The following is a 22883-nucleotide window of genomic DNA, read 5'->3' as shown; positions in this document are numbered from 1 at the left end:
TATAATATCAGATGTTAACTTTAATACTATCAGATCAACCTTCTCTAATCCACTTAATCAAATTCAGCATCGGACAGCAACCAGCTTTGGCAGTGACATGTGGTGAGGTTCATGACTTGTGAGGCATTGACTCCTTCAGAATCAGATTTACAAATATTAACTATTCAACTGGCAGCTTGCACATTTACTCCTGTTTGTGTTTCATATCTCATCAGCATTCTTTACACACACACATCGGTAAGGTGCATATTTGGCTAAGAAAGAACGTTACATTTATAGTGGCGACAGAGAGCGGAGAGAGCGCATTTTTTTCCTCACCCTCCATGTTTGCTGTTGCAATTCTACAATTCATACTCATTCAATACAAATGAAAATATAGAGTGGTGTACAAAAAATAATTTCAATTTTGACCTTAATTGAAATATTTAGTTGTTTTTAGAAGCTTTTAATTCTGATGCTTTAATCAATTTTATTACAAACTGTTCAACAAAAGGATAACAAGAAAAACAAAAGAATAGTTTATTTAAGGTCAAAATCCATCCATCCATCCAGTTTCCAACCCGCTGAATCCGAACACAGGGTCACGGGGGTCTGCTGGAGCTAATCCCAGCCAACACAGGGCACAAGGCAGGAACCAATCCTGGGCAGGGTACCAACCCACCGCAGGACACACACAAACACACCCACACACCAAGCACACACTAGGGCCAATTTAGAATCGCCAATCCACCTAACCTGCATGTCTTTGGACTGTGGGAGGAAACCGGAGCGCCCAGAGGAAATCCACGCAGACACGGGGAGAACATGCAAACTCCACGCAGGGAGGACCCGGGAAGCAAACCCAGGTTAAGGTCAAAATTTAGTTTTTAAATATTGGATTATTTTTTTACTCAGTCTGATCCAATTTTTTATAAATTTGAAAACCGTTTATGGTCTTACCTTTATTTGTAAATGAAGTCCATGCGCCTATCCTTCTCCACGAAAATCTCCGTCACTTTCTTGTAAAAGTCCTCCTTATTTTCCTTTAGTTTTAAAACTCTTAATCTTCCATTTTAGCATTAAAATCGGAACAAAAAGTAAAAATAAACGGACCGCTGCAGTGCACTTGACTTTCTGATCTCGCTAACTTCTTGGTGCCTCTGCGTAGAAGAACAGCAGCAATGAGCGCCTGTTTGGCCCACATGCACCCTCTTTAGGGCGGCACGGTACTGTCTGCCTCACCTTGTGCCTTTTCTCTGCAGTTTTATGTCCGATCAGCAAGATCATTTTCATTAAAGATATTAGCCAAACTGTGGAACGTCAGGGTGTATAATAAACGTGTCAGCAAACATTATATTGGCAACATACAGAGAGACAGCAACAGACACGCACCAATCGCACACATTAACCCCGTCAGTGTGGGAGGGAGAGCGCAGTCCGAGGTGAGGTGAGGCTCATTGCTGCTGCACCTCGCATTTCTCCCCTGTATTTGAGCAGGAAATGTGCAGATTCAACGATTTTGACTATAAAAATTATCAAAATTATTGGAATCACACAGAAAACAAATTTATAGCACAGACTAATGGACACATTTGTTTTATCCATCCATCCATTTTCCAACCCGCTGAATCCAAACACAGGGTTACGGGGGTCTGCTGGAGCCAATCCCAGCCAACACAGGGCACAAGGTAGGAACCAATCCCGGGCAGGGTGCCAACCCACCGCAGGACAAACACAAACACACCCACACACCAAGCACACACTAGGGACAATTTAGAATCGCCAATCCACCTAACCTGCATGTCTTTGGACTGTGGTAGGAAACCCATGCAGACACGGGGAGAACATGCAAACTCCGCACAGGGAATGACCCGGGAAGCTAACCCAGGTCTCCTAACTGCGAGGCAGCAGCGCTACCACTGCGCCACCGTGTCGCCCCATTTGTTTTATGTTATCATTATTAGTTTTGTTTTTACTTTTCATGATGACAGGTGAGGCTCTGCTTCACTTGCCTCCCCTGCCCGCACGTCCCTGCCCCATGTGTGAGGGAGAGCGCAGTCCAAGGTGAGGTGAGGCCCGTCGCTGCCGCACCTCACATTTCTCCCATGTGTTGAAACAGGAAATGCACAAATTCAGCAATTTTGATTATAAAAATGATCAAAATTATTGGAATCATACAGAAAACACATGTTTAGCAAAGACCAGTGGACAAATTTATTTTATGTTATCATTATTAGTTTTTTTACCTTTCATGATGACCTGCCTCCCTTGACCGCATGTCCCTGAGCTTTGACCAGGACCCATACGACTATCAAAAGTAGGTTCCGAGTGGTCAGTCAATCTTTGAGATGTGGGACGGAAGCCCACAGAAACATGAGAAGAAAATGAATAGTCCCCATTGATAACAACCAGCCAAATGCCTTAAATCCAGAAAGAGGAATCAATGAAGCTCTGTTTTATCCCAAACTTTGCAGGAGCATTTATTTTAAGCCCACCACTGAAGTCCGAAAGGGATGATGGATGACGTAATTGCATCCCTTTCACAGTCTTGATGAGGCTTACTGAGTGCCAACACACCATGGTAGCCAATCACTGTGGGGCATCATTGTTCTCTCTCTGCTAACTGTTGTGGTAAGTGCAAACCTGAAACACTGAACGGACATTTGTGCTCCCTCCAAACCTCCACAGCCCCCTCCTCACTTTGTGCATTTTCCTTCGTTTCTTGAGGCTGCATTTGTTTTTCTCTGTTTCTTTTTTTTTTCTTGATGATTTTATTGGGTTCTTCTGAATTTGTCACTAGTCCCAGAGTGCAATGACTGAATTGCAGATGATGTCACACAATGTGATTGTCGGTCTCTGATGTGTGATTATGATTATGTTAATGCAAGCTACAATTGAAAAATCATTGAAAAGCACTGTTAGGGGAAAAACAAACACAAGGTCAATAAACAAGTAAATGTTACATAAGGCTCAGGTCTCAGTCAGGGTTCCTCCCCTCATGTTTTATGCCTCTCTTGTTCATATTTGATCCTTATTCTTTGATTTCCGTTGATTATGTTCCTTTTGTTGATTATGTGCATTATTTTTTGTTCATTGATTTGGTTAGGTATGTAAGCTGCCTGTGATATGTTCCATTTGTTTTTGTGGGTGGTCCCCCAAGAGACGGGGCCACTTGCTAATCAAGAACTGCCCTCCACCCTATAAATATAGAGGGTCTCCCACGCGACACAGTCAGACGTGGGACACAAGTTCAGCACACACTTTTTTTATTTTTCTTTCTTTTCCCATGGGTAACACCTTCCCTTGTTTTCCACATGTACAGCACAGTCACAGTCACAGCACATGTACAGTCCCACACCAAATACTCTTCCTTCTCTCTTTTCTTCTCTCTCTTCACCTCTAGTCCTTCTGGCAAGCTTCGTCTTCTCCCACCCGACTCTGGCTTACAGAGTAGTGGCTGCTGGTTCCTTTTATAAGGCACCCAGGAGTGCTCTAGGTGCTTGTTGGTCAACTTCCAGGTGTGGTGGAAGTGCTAAATCAAAGGCTCAGTAGCAGCTGGAGCACCTCCTGGCAGCACCCACAGAACCCAACAGGGCTGCACCCAACTCCAGTTCCCATGGAGCCCTGTGGGGGTCCAAGGCACTGCTACAACCAACCCAGGTGGGCTACCACCTAGTGCTCCAGGGGAAATAATGCTCTGGCCGCGCTCCCTCCCCAGTCCTTCCAGCTTAGAGGCATCCCAGCACATAGCAGAGTGCAGAGTTTACTTGAGTTTTGCTGTGCGTATTGTGATTATGGGTCTTTTGACTTCTTGCTCTGGTTTTGACTTCACTTTTGGATTGTGTTTTTCAGAACATTGTCTGCCTGGGTTTGCCTTGCTGGAACCTCGTTTATACATTTTGTGCTCTTCTGAACTTCTTAGTGAGACACAGCATTTTTGTAATAATAAATCTTTTAATTTAGAAAGACTCTGTGATTGCCCTTATTACTAGTCAGGGTTTGAAGGTGATATTCCCTTCTAGTGGGCATTTGTGGAATTGCTTTTGGAACTCATTGGGAATTGTGTGCTTTGGAAGTCCTAGTCCACAAGAGAAAGGATCTGTATTTATGTGTATTATATACAGTCATTTATTGTCATTTATGAATTCTTCTTTTTCTTTTTTTTTTGTATTTTCTGTTAAGTTCATAATTTTCTATTGTCTCTTTAACTGTGCTTCCATTTCTTCTGTGTGTGGGTGGAGCCCCAGGAGGCGGGACCACTCTGACATCACTACTTCTGAGCCCTCCCTCTACCTATTTAGGTCATTGCACTTGTGTTTGTAGCTGTTTTTGAGTATTAGTATTTTTTGGGGGGATTTACTAGTTTTTGTCACTTTCTTGCTTCTGTTTAAGGATTACACCTTCTGGATAGATAGATAGATAGATAGATAGATAGATAGATAGATAGATAGATAGATAGATAGATAGATAGATAGATAGATAGATAGATAGATAGATAGATAGATAGATAGATAGATAGATAGATAGATAGATAGATAGATAGATAGATACTTCATTAATCCCAAGGGGAAATTCACATTCTCCAGCAGCAGCATACTGATACAATAAACAATATTAAATTAAAGATTGATAATAATGCAGGTAAAAAACAGACAATAACTTTGTATAATGTTAATGTTTACCCCCCCCCCAATGTTGAAATTGAAGAGTCGCATAGTTTGAGGGAGGAACGATCTCCTCAATCTGTCAGTGGAGCAGGACAGTGACAGCAGTCTGTCGCTGAAGCTGCTCTTCTCTCTGGAGATGATCCTGTTCAGTGTTTTCATGTTTGATTAGGATTGTACTACTGCCCACAGTTTAACAATTAATTAATGGATAGATATTGTTGGTTTCCATTTATGTTAATTAGTTTCTAGTTTCTTTTCTGTGTTTTAATAATTTTGTATATTTATGTGTACTAATTCTGTTATTAGTAATTTGTAAAACCTGTACTTGCATTTTACCTAAGAACTTGTCACAACACTCTGGTTTGCACTGAAGAGTGAAGAGTGTGATACAAAAATAAGCTGAAGTGAGTTGATTTCCTTTCAGGCAATTCCTTTTTACTTTCTCCTATACAAAGTATTGGGAAAGTATTGGAATCATCCAAAACTTCAATGTCCAGATTTTAATTAATCTCGACGTTTTAGACCTCTCTGAATCCTCGTATATGAAGTACAGGGAAAGTATTGGAATCGTCCAAAAATTTGATTTCGAGATTTTGATGAATTTCAATGATTTAGACCTCCCTGAGTCTGAAAATACAATTTTTGGAATTATGTCTGTGTGTCTGTGGGTGTATGTGCCTGTGTGTGTGTGTGTGTGTGTGTGTGTGTGTGTGTGTGTGTGTGTGTGTGTGTGTGTGTATGTATGTAAACACGATAACTTGAGTGCACTTTCAGTTAGGTCAACCAAATTATGCTTACAAGTATTAGGTACAAAACATAGATGTCTATCATCTTTTGAGCTCTTTCTGCTAATCGGAAGTGGTACTTTACCTGAAACGTTTCCCCTAAAATATTAAAAAATTGATAATTTCCCATTATATTATGGTAAAGCACCACATTCTAAGCATTTTTTATCGTTTTGCATTTTTTCGAAAAATGACCGGTTTTTGAGATAATCACAATTTTCCATTTCAAATGGTAATACATACATATTTGAGAATGTTTTTGCTTTATGTAAATGAAATTTTGTGTACAAGTATTACATTACACACATTACTAAATTCTCTTGCAACTTTTGACCCACTTCCGCTTACTGAAAGTGGTCATTTATCTGAATTGTTTGCCAAAATAAAATTATCATTGCAAATTTTTTATTCATGCAGCTGCAGAGTCCGGTTTATTCAACTTTACTTTTATAATAATTGTTCAATATATTATTAATTTGATTTGATTTGTTGTTGATGGTTCTTCTTGTGACTCTTCCTATGAAGTCAGTAGACGGATTGGAAGGGCATGGGGCGCACTCGATATCTATGCAAAAGGATGAAGGTCCAAGTCTTTAGAATCCTGGTGCTTCCTGTCTTGCTATATGGTTGCAACACATGGACGCTATCCAGTGACTTGAGATGAAGACTGGACTCCTTTGGTACTGCGTCTGTCCAGAAAATCCTTGGGTACTGTTGGTTTGACTTTGCGTTGCTCACGGAGTCCCGCATGAGGCACATTACCTTCATTGTGAAGGAGCGCCAGTTACGGCACTATGGCCATGTGCTGTGTTTCCCCGAGAGTGATCCAGCTCGTAAGATCCTCATTATTGGGGACCCGTGTGGCTGGACCAGGCCAAGGGGTCGCCCACGTAACACCTGGCTGCGGCAGATAGAGGGTCATTTCCAAAGGGAGGGACTGGACCACGTGTCTGCCTGGGGGTTTGCCAACCGGGATCTTGAGTTGTTTCGTTGTATAGTGGGTGCGGCAACGCATTGTACCAGTGCATGCTTCCCAACTTGACTTGACTTGACTTGTTCTTTAATGCATATAATATAAATATATAATCATTATCTTCTGGTTTACTCCTCAAATATCTATCCCCATATCTGAGTATACGAGAAAGTCTAATGGAAACCACTCCCGATTTTTTGCTTTCTTTTGCTCAGTTTGCCTATATTTTTTTTTTTAAATTTCTAATAAATCCTACTTTTATAAAGATTCTTTGTTTGCTCTTTTGTACACAAGACAAGTGGTTATGGTCACCCCTCCTCTGGTTATGCTTTTGTTATATTTTGGGACGTTTTTCCATATTTGAACTGTTAAGCCATTTTCCCCCACTTTGGGCCATCCAGGTTGAAGCCTGCAGGTAGATTTCTGGGGGGTAAGGTGGTCTGGAGAGCTGTCTAGTCAGGCTCCTGGCCTGCTTTGTGGTTATTTCTGGAGGCCCTTTCCACCATGTGTGATCACAACAGAGAGAGTCTGAATGCCGGAAAAGAAAACAAAACTCAGCTACAAAACAAGAGCACAAACTGCCATTGTCATGATAACCTGTGATGTAGATTCATTTATAGCATTTTGATAATTGTTTGTAAATTGCCAAGAATTATTTAGTGATGCAAAGAAAGAAACAGCTTTCTATAAGCAAGTCATTGAGAACTCCCCAAAGTTTTAGGAATTGGATTACTGATAAGAATCTTTTGTTGTGAACGTAAGAGTCCTAAAACATATAAAGCTCAATAAGTTCAAAAACATGTAGTCCCATACATCTCCAATAATGCCAAACAGAGGGGGATATACCGCCAAACCCTGGCTAGTAATACTGGCAAGCACTCAATCCTTATAAAATTCAAAGGTCCCTCCTGAGGGACCACCCATAAAGCACATGGAACATAACAAATGCAGCTTATTTACGTCGTGTCACGCGGATGCACTGTACGTGACAACTTATGGGCTCTGGTGATAGTAGAGTTGGCACTGTGTTCTAACGCCTTCTCTCTTCCTCCCTCTGCAGAAAGCTGTTCCACCACCTGACATCACTTCCGTTATCTGCCCTCCTGGATCCGCCCCTTCCTGCCTGGAACCCTTATGACCGGATATTTGGCCATTTTAAGTCAGTTCAATTCCAAGCTCCCCTCTGAAAGAATGTTATCCACAACCTGCCGTGTGTTTTTTTTTCATTGTTGCCTTATTTCAGTTATACAGGGTCACCACGGTGGTGCCTCAGCACTTTGATGTTGTGTTATCTCCTGTTTACAATGGACAAAACCAAAAATAAAGAATTATGTACATAAACAACATAAATCAAACAATCATAAATGAACAAACGAGACATTAAAACTTTTGGTGAAGTGCTGCTTTGGGAGTGTTGTTTCTGGTGGTGGTGTTCGGAGAATTCATCTACAGTATTTACTTGTAAGTTGGTTTTGTAAAGGTTCTTTGTTATAAATCTGTGCAAAACATTCTATGAGCCATCCTTCCAGGTGGGCCATAAACTGGCCAGCTAGTCTGGATAGAAGGGTGGGGTATTCAGCTATGGATTTTGGCAAAACTTGAATTGGTATGAATTAGGGTCTAGGGGACTGAGGTGATTAGGATTGATCATTGAAACAGGAGAGATACCCTATACTATGACACCATAATGATTCATGGCATGTGACATGAATTGGAATACTTTCAGGAAACATTTGATAAGGGGCCACATAAGAGGTTGGACATCAAACTTAAAGAAATGGGAGTTCAAGGTGTGGTGTGTAGATGGGTGCAGAAGTAAAAGACAGGAAGAAGGGGGTGATGATGCAAGGGACCCTTTCAGAATTGGGTGATGTTAAGAGTGGTGTCCAGTAGGGGTCAGTGCTGGGACCGCTGCTATATTTAATATACACTGTAAATGATTTGGCTAGAAATATAAGTAACAAGCTGGTTAAGTTTGCAGATGATACCGACCTAGGTGGATTAGCAGATAATTGAGAATCCATTGAATCATTACACAGAAACTTGGACAGCATACAGGCTTTGGCAGATTTGTGGATGATTAAATTTAATGTCAGTAAATATAAAGTGTTACAAGTAAGAAGTAAAAATGTAACATTTGAATATACAATGGGAGGTCTGAAAATCGAGTGTACACCTGATGAGAAGGATTTAGGAGTCATAGTGGACTCTAAGCTAACTACTGCCAGACAGTGTTCAGAAGTCATTAAGAAGGCTAACAGAATGTCAGGTTATATAGCGCCTTGATGTGTGGAGTACAAGTCACAGGAGGTCCTGCTCAAGCTTTATAACACACTGGTGAGGCCTCATCTGGAGTACTGGGTGCAGTTTTGGTCTCCAGGCTACAAAAAGGACACAGCAGCACTAGAAAAAGTCCAGAGGAGAGTGACTAGGCTGAGTCCAGGGCTACAGGGGTTGAATTATGAGGAAAGATTAAAAGAGCTGAGCCTTTACAGTTTAAGCAGAAGGAGATTAAGAGGAAACCTGACTGAGGTGTTTAAAATTATGAAGGGAATTAGTGCAGTGGATCGAGACGGTGACTTTAAAATGAGTTCATCAAGAACACGGGGACACAGTTGGTAATTTGTTAAGGGTAAATTTCACACAAACATTAGGAAGTTTTTCTTCACACAGAGAACCACAGACACTTGGACACTTTAGGGACTTTCAGAACTCAACTTGATGTTATTTTGGAGGAATTAAGTGGAAAGGACTGTCAAACTTTGTTCGGCTGAATCACCTGTTCTTGTCTAAATTTTTCTTTCTTTTTTTATTAATTGTAATTAAAAACAAATAAGAATCCATACAATCAAGTCAAACTTAACAAACCAAAATTCTACCCCCGCCCAAAATAAAGAGAGGAGAGCCAGCCAATATAGGAAATCTTTGAAGCAGCTAGGAAGGAAGAGTATCCTTTTCCCTGATTTAGAAGCTTATTCTAAAATGTTATTAATTAGATCCTGCCATATTTTTGAAACGTTTTGAACAGATTGTCTGAGTGAGAAGATGATTTTTTTTTCTAATTTCAAATAGTATATAATAACAGTTACCCACTGAATTAAAGAGGTGCGGTGGGATTCTTCCAAATGAGCAAGATAAGTCTACATGCTAGTAGTGTGGTGTCACCAATTACAATCAATTTGTCCTTCTCCACTATAAGCCCATCTGTGAGCCCACCAAACACAGCTGTTAATGGGTTAGGAGTGATTGTGACACCAAGGCTACCTGCTGGGCACTCCCAAGATTTTTGTCCAAAGTGATGTTAATTTGGTGCAGGCCCAAAACATGTGGCCCAGTGAGGCTGGAGCTCGATTGTAACGTTCACAGGTTGAATCTCCCCCTGGAAACATTTTGGATAGTTTTAATCAAGATAAATGTGGACAATAGAAGATTTTAAGTTGAAAAATTAAGTGCTTTGCACATGTGGAAGTTGAATGTATTCTGTGCATGGCTGCCTTCTGGTCCTTTTCTGAAATATTAAGTGAAAGATCCTTTCCCCATTGTGCCCTGGGATCTTTGAAAAGGAAGGGTCTTTTACACATTTTTATAAATTGTAAAGATGCTATCTGTGTCGTCAAGACTGATTAATATTTCTTCCTGAATAGACACAGGTGGAAGGTGAGGAAAATTGGGTAGGTTCCATTTAGCAAAGTTTCTAGTTTGAAAGTAGTGGAAAAATTGTGTTAATGAAAAGTGAAATTTGAGGTTTAATTGCTTGTATTATGCAAAAACATCATCTATATACAGTTCTCTAAATGTCCCAGACATTTTCCAAGCATTAAATACTGTGTATGTTTGAGAGGGTGGTAAGCAGTGGTTGTCATGCAGATGTGCAACAGATAGATAGATAGATAGATAGATAGATAGATAGATAGATAGATAGATAGATAGATAGATAGATAGATAGATAGATAGATAGATAGATAGATAGATAGATAGATAGATAGATAGATAGATAGATAGATAGATAGATAGATAGATAGATACTTTATTAATCCCAGGGGGAAATTCACATACTCCAGCAGCAAAAAAAATTAAATTAAAGAGTAATAAAAATGCAGGTAAAAAACAGACAATAACTTGAATAATGTTCAACGTTTACCCCCTCTGGTGGAATTGAAGAGTCGCATAGTTTGGGGGAGGAATGATCTTCTCAGTCTGTCAGTGGAGCAGGACAGTGACAGCAGTCTGTCGCTGAAACTGCTCCTCTGTCTGGAGATGACACTGTTTAATGGATGTAGTGGATTCACCATAATTGATAGGAGCCTGCTGAGTGCCCGTTGCTCTGCTACGGATGTCAAACCGTCCAGCTCTATGCCAACAATAGAGCCTGCCTTCCTCACCAGTTTGTCCAGGCGTGAGGCATCCTTCTTCTTAATGCAGATAAGAGCTTCTCTGTCTTAATGTTCTTCCTACATTGACTCCATATTCTAAGTGAATGAAGGGCAATTGGATTATTAGTGTATTGATGATAGTTTTCACTTACTGGAGCACAGAGCAGGGAATATAAAGAAGTACTGCAAGATTTTATTTCTATTGCAGACCATAGTAGTGTAAATTCATTGATTTGTGTCGATGTCAGGTGTGTATGCACAAAAATGTTGTGTAAGCCCGTTTCCATGCTCACATCGCGATGTATAAAACCTAAACTTGGCATAAAGCCACACACATTTTCACACTAGCTAAATCCTTGGTGCAAGTTCTCCGCTCGGTTTCGCAGACTGGTGACACCCAGCATCAAAGCAGTGCTACTGTTCCAGTGTGGTTTCCATTTCTTTTTTAGATCCACATCCCTGACGCGGCTTTATCATATACACTGAGATTAACAGCATATTGTTTATTAGTTTAAGGCATCTGATTGTAATTAACCTGTAACAATATAATGGTCCACAGAATGGCCAAACTATTCCAAATACCATAGCTGCTTTAGCGTTGTTCCTTTCACTGCATCACTCAGAATACAGTGTAGGGCCATTAAGCCGTGGTGATTGGGGTCCAAACTGCTTAACCGCGGCTTAGGTGGTCCGCAGCTTAAATATTTTTTGATAATGCATAAATTACAATAAATAATGAAAAAAAAATGTTTTTTGATCACAATCCTTTCTCACGTGTTGACCTGCGAGTCGCCATTTTGAAAGTAGCGCCGTAGTCTCACGATCGCGATATTGCGTGCTACATATTAAATCGTGATTAACGGTCTTGAAATTAATAATAAATTATTATTTAAGAATAACAAAACATATCAAATACAGTTAAAACATTTTATTTCACATCTTTTCATAAAAATTACTAAATATTTATTTGTAACATTGCATGGTACAATACAGTATTAAAATAGTAATTATTTGACATATACAGTAATCCCTCGCTATATCGCGCTTCGCCTTTCGCGGCTTCACTCCATCGCGGATTTTATATGTAAGCATATTTAAATATATATCGCGGATTTTTTGCTGGTTCGCGGATTTCTGCGGACAATGGGTCTTTTAATTTCTGGTACATGCTTCCTCAGTTGGTTTGCCCAGTTGATTTCATACAAGGGACGCTATTGGCAGATGGCTGAGAAGCTACCCAACTTACTTTTCTCTCTCTCTCTCTTGCGCTGACTTTCTCTGATCCTGACGTAGGGGGGTTGAGCAGGGGGGCTGTTCGCACACTGGCCTAGACGATATGGACACTCGTCAAAAAATGCTGAAAGATTATCTTCACTTTGCTCCCTTCTGTGCAGCTGCTTCATGAAGTGACATGCTGCACGGTGCTTCGCATACTTAAAAGCACGAAGGGCACGTATTGATTTTTGGTTGTTTGTTTTTCTCTGTTTCTCTCTCTCTCTCTCTTTCTCTGCTCCTGACGGAGGGGGTGTGAGCTGCCACCTTCAACAGCTTTGTGCCGTGGTGCTTCGCATACTTAAAAGCCAAACAGCCCTATTGATTTGTTTGCTTTTCTCTATCTCTCTGACATTATCTGCTCCTGATGCGCACTCCTTTGAAGAGGAAGATATGTTTGCATTCTTTTAATTGTGAGACGGAACTGTCATCTCTGTCTTGTCATGGAGCACAGTTTAAACTTTTGAAAAAGAGACAAATGTTTGTTTGCAGTGTTTGAATAACATTCCTGTCTCTCTACAACCTCCTGTGTTTCTGTGCAAATCTGTGACCCAAGCATGACAATATAAAAATAACCATATAAACATATGGTTTCTACTTCGTGGATTTTCACCTTTCGCGGGGGGGTTGAGTCTGGAACGCAACCCCCGCGATGGAGGAGGGATTACTGTAAACGAAATCACACGCAAGCACTTTTATTACCATCACGCATTAATACATTAACAATGTTATAAACATTTTAATAAAATTTTAATTTTTTTTATTTCCAATATAAAATTAAACATACAGTAATATAATAGTTGTTATTACACAATAACAAGTTACAAACAGTCTTTATTTTTTAGTAAAATACGAGGTGATGTTCCTCTTGTTCCTAGAAGCTCACATCTTGGCATCTCTTATGAGAGACTTCAGCTGTAGTGTCTTTACTTTATCCCCCACACGCTCATAGTACTCAAAGGCCACTTCAAGTCCTTTAACTGCATCATCAGCGGTTCTAGTTGAAGGTACTGGGACAGGATCTTCTTCTTCTTCTTCATCTTCATTGTGGTTTTCTTCAGCTAAAATGGAGGATGCTATTGGGACATCATCATCTAGGTGGACCATGCTGCAAGGATTTCTTGTACTGGTACATTTGAGTGGACAGCCGACATCAACTTCTGTTCTGCCTCCCATACTTCTTCTGGACTGAAACCTAGGAAGTCTTCATCTTTGTCTTCTTCAACAGTAGTGGGGTTCTCTGTGATGGGACCTCCAAGGGCTTTAGTCCAACAATTTTGAATTGTTTCAGGCTTGATTGCTCCCCAGGCTGACTCAGACAAATACAGTGCTTCTTTAATTCTTACAGTCTTCAGGAACATAGGGACACTCTTATCTTCTTCAACCATGGACTTTATCATCTCCCGTCTATAATTGGCCTTGAACACAGAAATGATGCCTTGATCTAGGGGCTGAATCTTGGACATTGTATTCTTTGGAAGGCAATAAACGAAACTCTTGCCATCTCTGGACTTCAACGTCTCTGCAGGGGGGTGGGCTGGACAGTTGTCTAGAAGTAGGCATGCTCGTGGTTCCATTCCTTTGCTTCTAAGGTGCCTACGGACATCAGGGATGAACGTCTGGTGAAACCACTTCTCAAAAATTGCTGCTGTCATCCAGGCATTCTTGCTGTGATCGTAGTCCAGTGGTAATGATGACATGTTGATGTTGTGGAAACATCTTGGGGATCCAAACTTGCCAATACAAAGAGGTGTTAGCTTGTGATGACCCGTCCAGTTACAGCAAAATAACATTGTCACCTTGTCTTTGATCTGTTTATAACTTTCTTTGCAGGTCTTGTCTTTCTTCATGGCTAAAGTCCTATCAGGCAGTATTTTGTAGTAAAGGCCTGTTTCATCAGCGCTGTAAATCATCTCTTCTGTTAGCTGCTGTTCTTCAATGAATTGTTGAAATTTGGGAATGAACTCTTCTGCTGTTACAGTGTCTGCTGACTTAATCTCGTCATTGATCTTTACTTGTGAAATGCCATGTCGCTGTTTCCACCTTTTCAACCAGCCACTTGAAACTGTAAACTCAGGATCTGCATCGGGACCAAAAATTTCCTTGTATAATTTTTCTGCCTGCGCTTGGATGACTGGACCAGAAATAGGGATACCATTGTTTCTAGCCTCACAAAATGCATTAAAAGTTGCTTTGTCTAATTCTGGATCTTTTACTGTTCTGGCTCTCTTGCATCTTAAACCACCTTCATCAAGCTCATCAAGAAATGTTCTTAATTTGTTTTCATCTTTGATTCATCCGCGTAGTGTTGACTCAGGTACCCCTAACTCTCTGCTTACTTTAATGCGAGTTTCGCCGTTTCGTATTCTTTCGATGAAATCCAGCTTTTGCTGAACATCATATGAAGCATGTTTACGTTTATTACTCATGGCGTAAAAATTTTTAAAGCAAATATGATGTGCTCGCTATAGATTCAGAAACTGAAGTGATTTATTTTGGGTTTGTGACTCATATTTATACAATTTCAAGTTTTATCAGATTATCGAATTAAAAATAATACTTTAAATACGAGTCGATTTTTTGCGGATTTACCGCGGATTAACTTTGTAGCATTGTAAGGTGTAAATCGGTTACAATGGCGGCCTCCATAACGCTGACACTCAGCGTGGATATAACAGATTAATATTTGAATTTCATTGTAAGTTATTTTATTGTTTATTGATAAATAAAAGACTAATCTTCTATAAATACCTCTTTGAAGTTATAAGCCAGCATTTAAATATTTAATCCACGATAGTGCATAGCATGTCAATCACGGACATTCGAAATGCCAAAATGACAGCTGTCAACACCTGTCTCGAGTGTTTGAGAGGCCATGTTTACGTCCATACGATCCATAGTGTCAAAAAATTGGGATCCAAGCTTTATGCACGGCTTAAGCGAATTTGCGGATTACTGGCCTGTGGCTTAATGGCCCTACACTGTATTTATCCTATTGTATCTGAGTGTGGAATCACAGCTCTACAGCAGCTGATCGGAAAGAGAATTATCGGTATACAGCATCAAGCACATGCTGCCTATTTGGACTGCTTGTAAAAGCTAGCCCGGCCACAGACAGACATGACACCAATGTCCAAAACACATGGGTTTATTTACAGGAATATTTATAATAGGTTCCAGTGACTCACACACTATTGCTCAGTCCTTCATCTCTCTTCGTCCACCTCCACTTCTCCCTCGCAAGCTCCGTCTTCCTCCTCCCAACTCCGGCTCTTTGAAGGGAGTGAGGTGGCCCCTTTAATCATGCCCCAGATGTGCTCCAGGTGCTTGGTGATGGTCTTCCAGCAGCACTTCCTGGTGTGGCAGAAGTGCTGCCCTTGCACCCAGAAGCACTCCGGGCCTACACAGTTCCTGGAGTGGCAGCACTTCCTGGTGTGGTGAAAGTGCTGTCCTCCAGGGCTCAGGAACCATCCAGGCAGCCCCTTGTCTGTGCCAAGGACCCACACTGGGTTGAGCTTCCAAGCTCCATATCTGTGGCCCTTGATGGAAACCAGGGGGGCTGCCCTCTTGCGTCCAGGGAAGATATTGCCCCTTTCCTGGTCCTTCCCTGATCCAGGCGTCCCGGTGGGGCAAGGTCCCTGGCCGTCTGCCACATGCTCTAATACAACAAACACTTCAGAGCCTTTCCTGTACGGACCTCGCGGTTCAGAAACTGTTTCATCCCAAGAACTATAAACGCACTCAATCAGTCCATCAAGTGCTCCTTGTAGAACTGTTTGTACTTCTAAGTACAATTACCTTACTGTAAACTTGCGATACAGTTATAATATTGCACAACCTGAGACACTTTATAAGGCGCATATTTACATATGATGACGATACCATTTTTAAGATGAAATGCAGCAAAATATGTTTATTATATTATACAGATAAAATTTTAAAATTATTTAAATTATCTCTATTGTTAATAATTAAAGATGTGAGGACACGGTGTTGCAGCGCTAGCGACGATCTTTTCCTCCGTTCATGGATTGTTCCTGTCTCGTTCTGTATACTTGCTGGGACTGGAGCGACCCTGGATGGATAGATGGATAGAATAATTAAACATGTACTATGAAGATATTACAATGTTCCTTAAAAGGTTTGAAGAATCGGCGTTCTCAGCCTACAGATGGCTTTACACCTATTACAGAGCTGATTGTGTGATGGTTGATTTGGAGAAAGAAATGGAAGGACAGGAATTGGAGGTTAGTACGTTTGAAAGAGACAGTACTGCTGCAATAAATTATTTAATCAAAGGTCGTGCACGGTGCAGCAAGCATCTTGCGTGAGGCAGGAATAAACTCTCGACGGGGACGCCAGTTCGTCACTATGGCTGTTTAAGAACATGCTTTAATTCCTATTATCATGAAAATAATATCAAGTACACATCTCAGTATTTAAATTTTTCAGCGAGCTGTAATGTCACGAAGGTAATGGATTCTGTGTCCTGTCGGAGGAAGAGAAAGCCCATTTAAGAAGCACGTAGTGATTCACACACATAGAGCACATAGAAGAACACATAAAATGCAAAGCAATTAACGTGCTACTTTAGTTACGATGGGATTTGAGAAACTAGTAAATTAAACGTTTTTAAGATGAAGTTTATGACGTTCTACTTTAATGACAAAATAAACTATGTGATTACAGTGGAGGGGCGGCACGGTGGCGCAGTGGTAGCGCTGCTGCTTCGCAGGTAGGAGACCCGGGTTCGCTTCCCGGGTCCACCCTGCGTGGAGTTTGCATGTTCTCCCCGTGTCTGCGTGGGTTTCCTCCGGGCGCTCCGGTTTCCTCCCACAGTCCAAAGACATGCAGGTTAGGTGGATTGGTGTTTCTAAATTGGCCCTAGTGTGTGCTTGGTGTGTGGGTGTGTTTGTGTGTGTGTGTCCTGCGGTGGGTTGGCACCCTGCCCGGGATTGGTTTCCTGCCTTGTGCCCTGTGTTGGCTGGGATTGGCTCCAGCAGACCCCCGTGACCCTGTGTTCGGATTCAGCGGGTTGGAAAATGGATGGATGGATGATTACAGTGGAAATTTCGAGACTAAAGTTGACATTTCAAGTTTTTTTCCCACTGTGTCCCTATTTTTTTTTCTTTTCTCTGTACCCTAATAAGCTGTCATATGACACTCAGACGTTGGGCTACAACTCGCCTTTTCAAGGTGACTTTGATATCTGACAATTTCTTTTTTATTTCAGGCACTGTGTGACTTTGTGAACTTGAACTTTCGAGTTTCTCCAACACTCTATGTCACTCGATCAATTTCCTTTTGTTGTTTATACCACTGTTTAGACCAACAAATAGTACATTTTTCCTTGCCTCCACTTGGTATTCACTGAAATTCTTCTATTTTCCCCTATGCTTTTGCCATTGTCTTTTCACAGAACGCTGAGCTTAAGGGCTATTTATACTGATGTGCATATTCAAAGAGGCATAATTCTGGGAGGAGTTGGGGAGTGGTGGCAGGCGCATGCACGTGTGTTACTTTTCACACTGACCGGGATTTATGGAGCAGAAGAACGTGGAAGTTGGCGTACGCACAGATTTATGCATCTGAATTTTTTTGTGCATACACACATTTCCGCTTTTGCCCGTACGCAATGTTTTAGTGTGAATTCTATGCATGACGTTATGCATGAGGCCCCAGGTCTTTATGGCTTGCATATTTCCCGCCCAGTAATAAAACTGAAAGGTAGTGCCATGCCCCCTTTTGCTTTAGGTTGTTGTAGAGTTGCCTGTTGGATGTGTGTATGTTTTGAATTCCAAATAAAGGAGGTTATGGTTGAGTCATTTTTTTAAATGATATGTTAATATATATGGGGATGCTTTGAAATAGGAAAAGAAGCTTGGGAGGGATGATCATCTTAACAATGTTGATTGTCCCTGCTAATGTAAGATGTAGCGTGAACTATCTATCTTGTTTAATTATTTCCATGCAGACAGCAAAATGTTGTTTAAAAAGAGCTTTATATTTACTGTGATATTTACCTCTAGTTATTTAAACTGATCTGCTAAGATAATATTATGTGTTAGAGAGTTCATTGGAAAAAGCACACTTTTATTCAAATTGATTTTGAGTCCAGATATCTTTTGAAAATCTGCTAATACTTTTTGGACTGCTGGCATGGAATTTTGTGGGTCAAATATATACAGTACCATATCATCTGCATATAGTGATATTTTCTGTTCAAGTTCTTCTCTAAAAATCCCCTTTATCGCTGATGCATTTTGAAAGTGAACAGCCAATGGTTCAATGGTGATTGGAAAGAGCAATGGTGATATGGGATATTCTTGTCAAGTACCACATTCTAGTTTGAAGTAGTCTGAAATAATGTTAATACAAACTGAGGCTTCGGGACTAGTATAGAGTAGTTTGATCCATACACATATGTTTGGGCTGAACCTAAATTTGTGCAATATGGTGTATAGGTAGTTCCATTCAACCATGTCAAGTGCTTTCCTGCATCCAAAGATAGTTAGATTTAATGGGTGAATATATTATATTTAAAAAAAACATAGAAGATTAGAAGTTTAGTGTCTGTCTTCAATAAATCTGGTTTGGTGTTGTGATATTACAGAAGGAAGCACTTTCTCAGCCCTTCTAGCTAGATCCTTGGAGAGTATCTTAATGTCATTATTCAGGAGTGAGATTGGTCTATATGATGCATATTGTAGTAAGTCCTTATTTTTCTTAGGAAAACTGGTAATTAATGCTTGGCGAGAAGTTTGAGATAGAATTACTGTATGTTGTCTCTAGCTTCTACAAACATTACTATTAATAATGGAGAAAAATTATTTGAATTTTTTTTTTAATATCCTCTGGGTAACCATCAGGGCCACCTGATTTCCCACTTTGAAGTGTGTTTATAGAATCTAGTAATTCTGAGAGTGCCAGAGGTTTATTAAGATCCACAGCACTAAGAGTATCTAGCTGTAATGAGTCCAAGAACTCATTAGATTGTGTCTTATCTTCTTTAAACTGAGTGGAATATAAGGACTTACAGTACTCTCTAAATGTGTGGGTTATATTTTTATGATCAGTGATTTTATCTGCATCTCTGTTGGTAATTGCTGTTATTGCATTGCAGACTTCCTGTTTGTGGATTTGTTGAGCTAAGATTGTATTGATCTTCTCTCCATGTTCATTGTAATGATGTGATGATTTAAAAATGAGTTGTTCTGTTTCCGTCATAGTGAAGAGGTTCCTATAAAGTGCCTCATTTGGAGATCTGGCATATTGTAGATCTATTCTGGTAATTTAGATAGATAGATAGATTAACTGAGACACCTTATTAGTTCCTAACTTATTTTTGTGGAAGAGATATGAAATAATCCGTCCTCTTAAAATGCCTGAGTATTTCTGAAGAGACCTCTGAGGATGCACTTGTCTCCAGAAAACAATCAATTTGCTTGGATATAAATTCTGTACAGTGCTTATCAGCTAATGATTGAGGATTAAGACGCCCAGCTACGAGGTGAATGTGTAGGGCATAGTGATTTAGGCTCCATATCTAATGTTCTAAGAAGCTTGGTCTCTCTGCCTCTCTCTCTTTCTCTGCCATTTTCCATCCATGGAGGAGGCCAAGTCATTGCTTACTCCAATCAAGAGCCACGCAGGATCAGACCAGACCAAAGACTAATCCAACAGTGAGCCACAACCTGTCGGGTTGTTTTTTAATTTAAGCAAAACTCATTGTATTCTTTTGGGCCTATTATCTATGATAAATAATTAAATCTGTAACTTTCTCCTGCTGTCAGGATCCTATTCGTTAGTTTTTTATGGAAATTCTAGTAGACCCTGTTTTGATTTTCCTTCTATATTTAGGGATTTTCAACTCCTAGGATTCTGGTGGTTACATTTGTTTTTCAGCTTTAGGCCTAGTTTTGTTTTTATAGATTTTTTGTACTTTTTCCACTGGCATTTTATTAATTTACCAACAGCACTATTTTGAACTCCCATTGTTAGGGCACCACCTGCATTGCTAGGGGGCATGTCCACTGAGGTCATGAACCGACATGCTGTGACAGCATATATACAGTTCAAATACCATTATTGCGAATACTGAAGTAACAAAATTTTCAGAATAACTAATACTTTTTGTTGGCCTGGACAAATAACAAATACTTTTTGTTGGCACGGACAAATGTTCATGAAACATCATTTTTAACAGATTTTGTTTTAATGAAATGCACATTTCAGTATAATGAAAGTCTGGGAAACTCAGCAACAGGCCGTTCCCTTTTTGTTAGACCAAAAGAAAGTGACAGTCTGTTGCAAAATTTCCAGCCTCGGGCAGTCTTGGCAAGCGTGTAGGTGCGACATCATACATGTAGCCAAATTCAGAGTCAGTGCTCCACAGAGCAACCGCATAGGTAGTTATATTGTGTGCAGTTACTGTACTGTTCAAGTTTCATAGTGCTTCTCAAAGTTTTCCTTGCAATGAACAAAAAAGGTGAGAAATGGCATCAGTTTACGCTGAATTAAAAACGTTACATCTAACATTTTCATTCTCTATTCATACCTACATTTCTACAAAAAAAATGTTACATCTAATGTCTCATTTTCAAATAAAATATTTTTTGGAGTTGAAAAGCTCTGCTTTTTTATACAGGTATTGTCAAGCTGAGGTCACAGAGTTGAAAAAGAGACAGGACTGTGAGTCCAGGTTTTCAAGGAAAATACAAGTACTTTATTACTGTACAGAGAAGGCAGGTACAGTCTCAAGACTTCACTCAAAATAGGAGCTGCTACTTCAGCACCAAAGATAGGACCTGTGACACGGGGGCAATCGTCCTGCTTTAGCTTCCATCTTCAGATTAGAAGAACACTGGCGACTCAGAATCACTGCTGTGGCAGATTAGGAGAGTGCGAGCTAGAGCGGGTCAAATCCTGGTGGTAAATGTTCTAAACATCGCGTGATAAGCTTGTTACGTGGTAAGCCTGATCCAGCAGAGCACAGCCAGTTATTGTGCCCTTGGCTTACTGTTTACCGGATACAGAAGAGCAGCTACGGAGCTATCCTTGTTCCACTGTCATTAGAGATGCTGAATCGCCGGCATGCCGGTCACAATACTATATGTATTTTCCCTGTATCTGTTATAATGAAATTTCCGTTAAAACAAAATATTTTTATGGTCCCATGAATTTCAATTGAAAAACGTGGACATTTTTTTGTCTCCATTCCATGATTTGCGCTTTCATGGAGTTGCTCATTGTGTTTTTTTGTTTTCATTATGTAGGTTTGTCCACCACATGTTGGCCCTTTGCCATTCAGGTGTATTTAGACATTTAGCTGGAACCCCCGACAGGTGGAAGATCCCCATTGAACTAATTATGGGACATCTAGAGCCAACTGGCTGCACCAGTGATGATTTAGAGGCATCACATTAAAGATTGAAACTGACAAATGTAACTGGCCCTCAACATTGTTTACTCAGTTTTTTAACAAAATCAGACTTTGCTTTAGAGTTTTGATTCAACAGAATATTTCACATAACAACACAAATGAAAATGGCATGGACAGAAATGATGGGACCTTTAATGTAATATTTTGTTGCACAACCTTTGGAGTTTTCAATCACTGCAAATCAGCGATTCCCAGAGCTCTCCATGAGGTGTCTGCTCCTGTCCACAGGTCGTTCAGCCCACTCGTCCTGAGTAAACTGCTCCAGCTGTGTCAGGTCTGAAGGGGCTCTTCTCCGGACTGCATCTTTCAGTTCTTTCCATAGATGTTTGATAGGATTCAGATCATAGAAGGCCACTTCAGAAAAATCTGATGTTTTGTTCTTGGGTGCTTTTTGCTGTGTGTTTTGGCTCCTTATCCTGTTAGAAGATCCATGACCAGCAACTGACACAGAGCTTTCTGACTCTGGGCAGGACTTTTAGCTCCAGAATGTCTTGATGGTCTTGAGATTTCATTGTTCCCTGCACAGACTCAAGGCACCCTGTGCCAGATACAATAAAGCAGCCCCAAAACATCACCAAGCCTCCTCCATGTTTCACAGTAAGTCTGGTGTTGTTTCTTTCAAAGCTTCATTTTATTGACTGTAGACAAAGAGCTGATGTGACTTGACAAAAAGCTTTAGCACTGTGGCTTGTCAATATGCATTTCTGTAAATTCCAGTCTGGGTTTTTTTTATGTTTTTCTTTCAACAGTGCAGTCCTCCTGGGTCTTCCTCCATGGAGCCCACTGTCACTCAAAAAGTGATGGATGGTGCATTCAGACACTGCTGGAGCTTGACATTGGAGCTCAGCTTATATCTCTTTGGAAGTTGTCTGTGGCTTTTTGTCTACCATTCTCACTGTCCTCCTGCCAATTCTGGAGTTGATTTTCCTCTTTGAGCCACATCCAGGTAGGCTGGTTACAATCCCAAGGACTTTAAACTTTTTAATAATATTTGCAATTGTTGTCACAGGAACATCAAGCATCTTGGAGATGGTCTTCTAGCCTTGGCCTTTAACATGCTTATTTAGAATTTCCTTTCTAATCTCCTAAGACAACTCTCTGCTTTGCTTTCTCTGGTCCATGTTCAGAGTGGGACACACAATGACACCAATTAGCAAAGTCACATTGTGTCTCTGTTTAAATCAGCTGAATGACTGATTGGATGACTGGAGACATATGTGATATGAATTAAAGAAAACAGCGAGTTTGAAAAATCACTCAAATCCAGTTATTTAGGATCTTTTCTAGGGGTAATAACAAATGTGTCCAGGCCATTTCAGAATCTCTTTGTAGAAAATGCAACAATTGATCTCTTGTGCCACTTGGTTTGCTTTACTCAATGACATATCAAGG

At 40.4% G+C, this 22883-nt stretch overlaps 1 protein-coding gene across 1 annotated transcript; it reads right to left on the bottom strand.

The window, feature by feature from the left end:
• Positions 1 to 12931: 12931 nt before the first annotated feature.
• Positions 12932 to 14478, bottom strand: LOC127526662 (jerky protein homolog-like). The gene is made up of 3 exons (XM_051922617.1): positions 14389 to 14478; positions 13245 to 14304; positions 12932 to 13143 (listed from the first exon to the last, which is right to left on the bottom strand). Exons 1-3 carry the CDS (start codon positions 14476 to 14478, stop codon positions 12932 to 12934), a joined length of 1362 nt encoding a protein of 453 aa, XP_051778577.1.
• Between the last annotated feature and the right edge of the window lie 8405 nt (positions 14479 to 22883).

The sequence above is a fragment of the Erpetoichthys calabaricus genome, chromosome 2 (genome assembly GCF_900747795.2).
Source record: "Erpetoichthys calabaricus chromosome 2, fErpCal1.3, whole genome shotgun sequence".
Classification (NCBI taxonomy): domain Eukaryota; kingdom Metazoa; phylum Chordata; class Cladistia; order Polypteriformes; family Polypteridae; genus Erpetoichthys; species Erpetoichthys calabaricus.
The sequence above is the reverse complement of the archived record's forward strand: the minus strand, read 5'-3'. Positions and strand labels throughout refer to the sequence as shown.

Coding starts and splice junctions, on each gene's coding strand:
- LOC127526662 (XM_051922617.1), bottom strand. CDS start 14,478: ATGAGTAATAAACGTAAACATGCTTCATATGATGTTCAGCAAAAGCTG. Junction 14,305..14,388: donor ACGGCGAAACTCGCATTAAA/GTAAGCAGAGAG, acceptor TTTCTTGATGAG/CTTGATGAAGGTGGTTTAAG. Junction 13,144..13,244: donor CAAAGATGAAGACTTCCTAG/GTTTCAGTCCAG, acceptor TGGTCCACCTAG/ATGATGATGTCCCAATAGCA.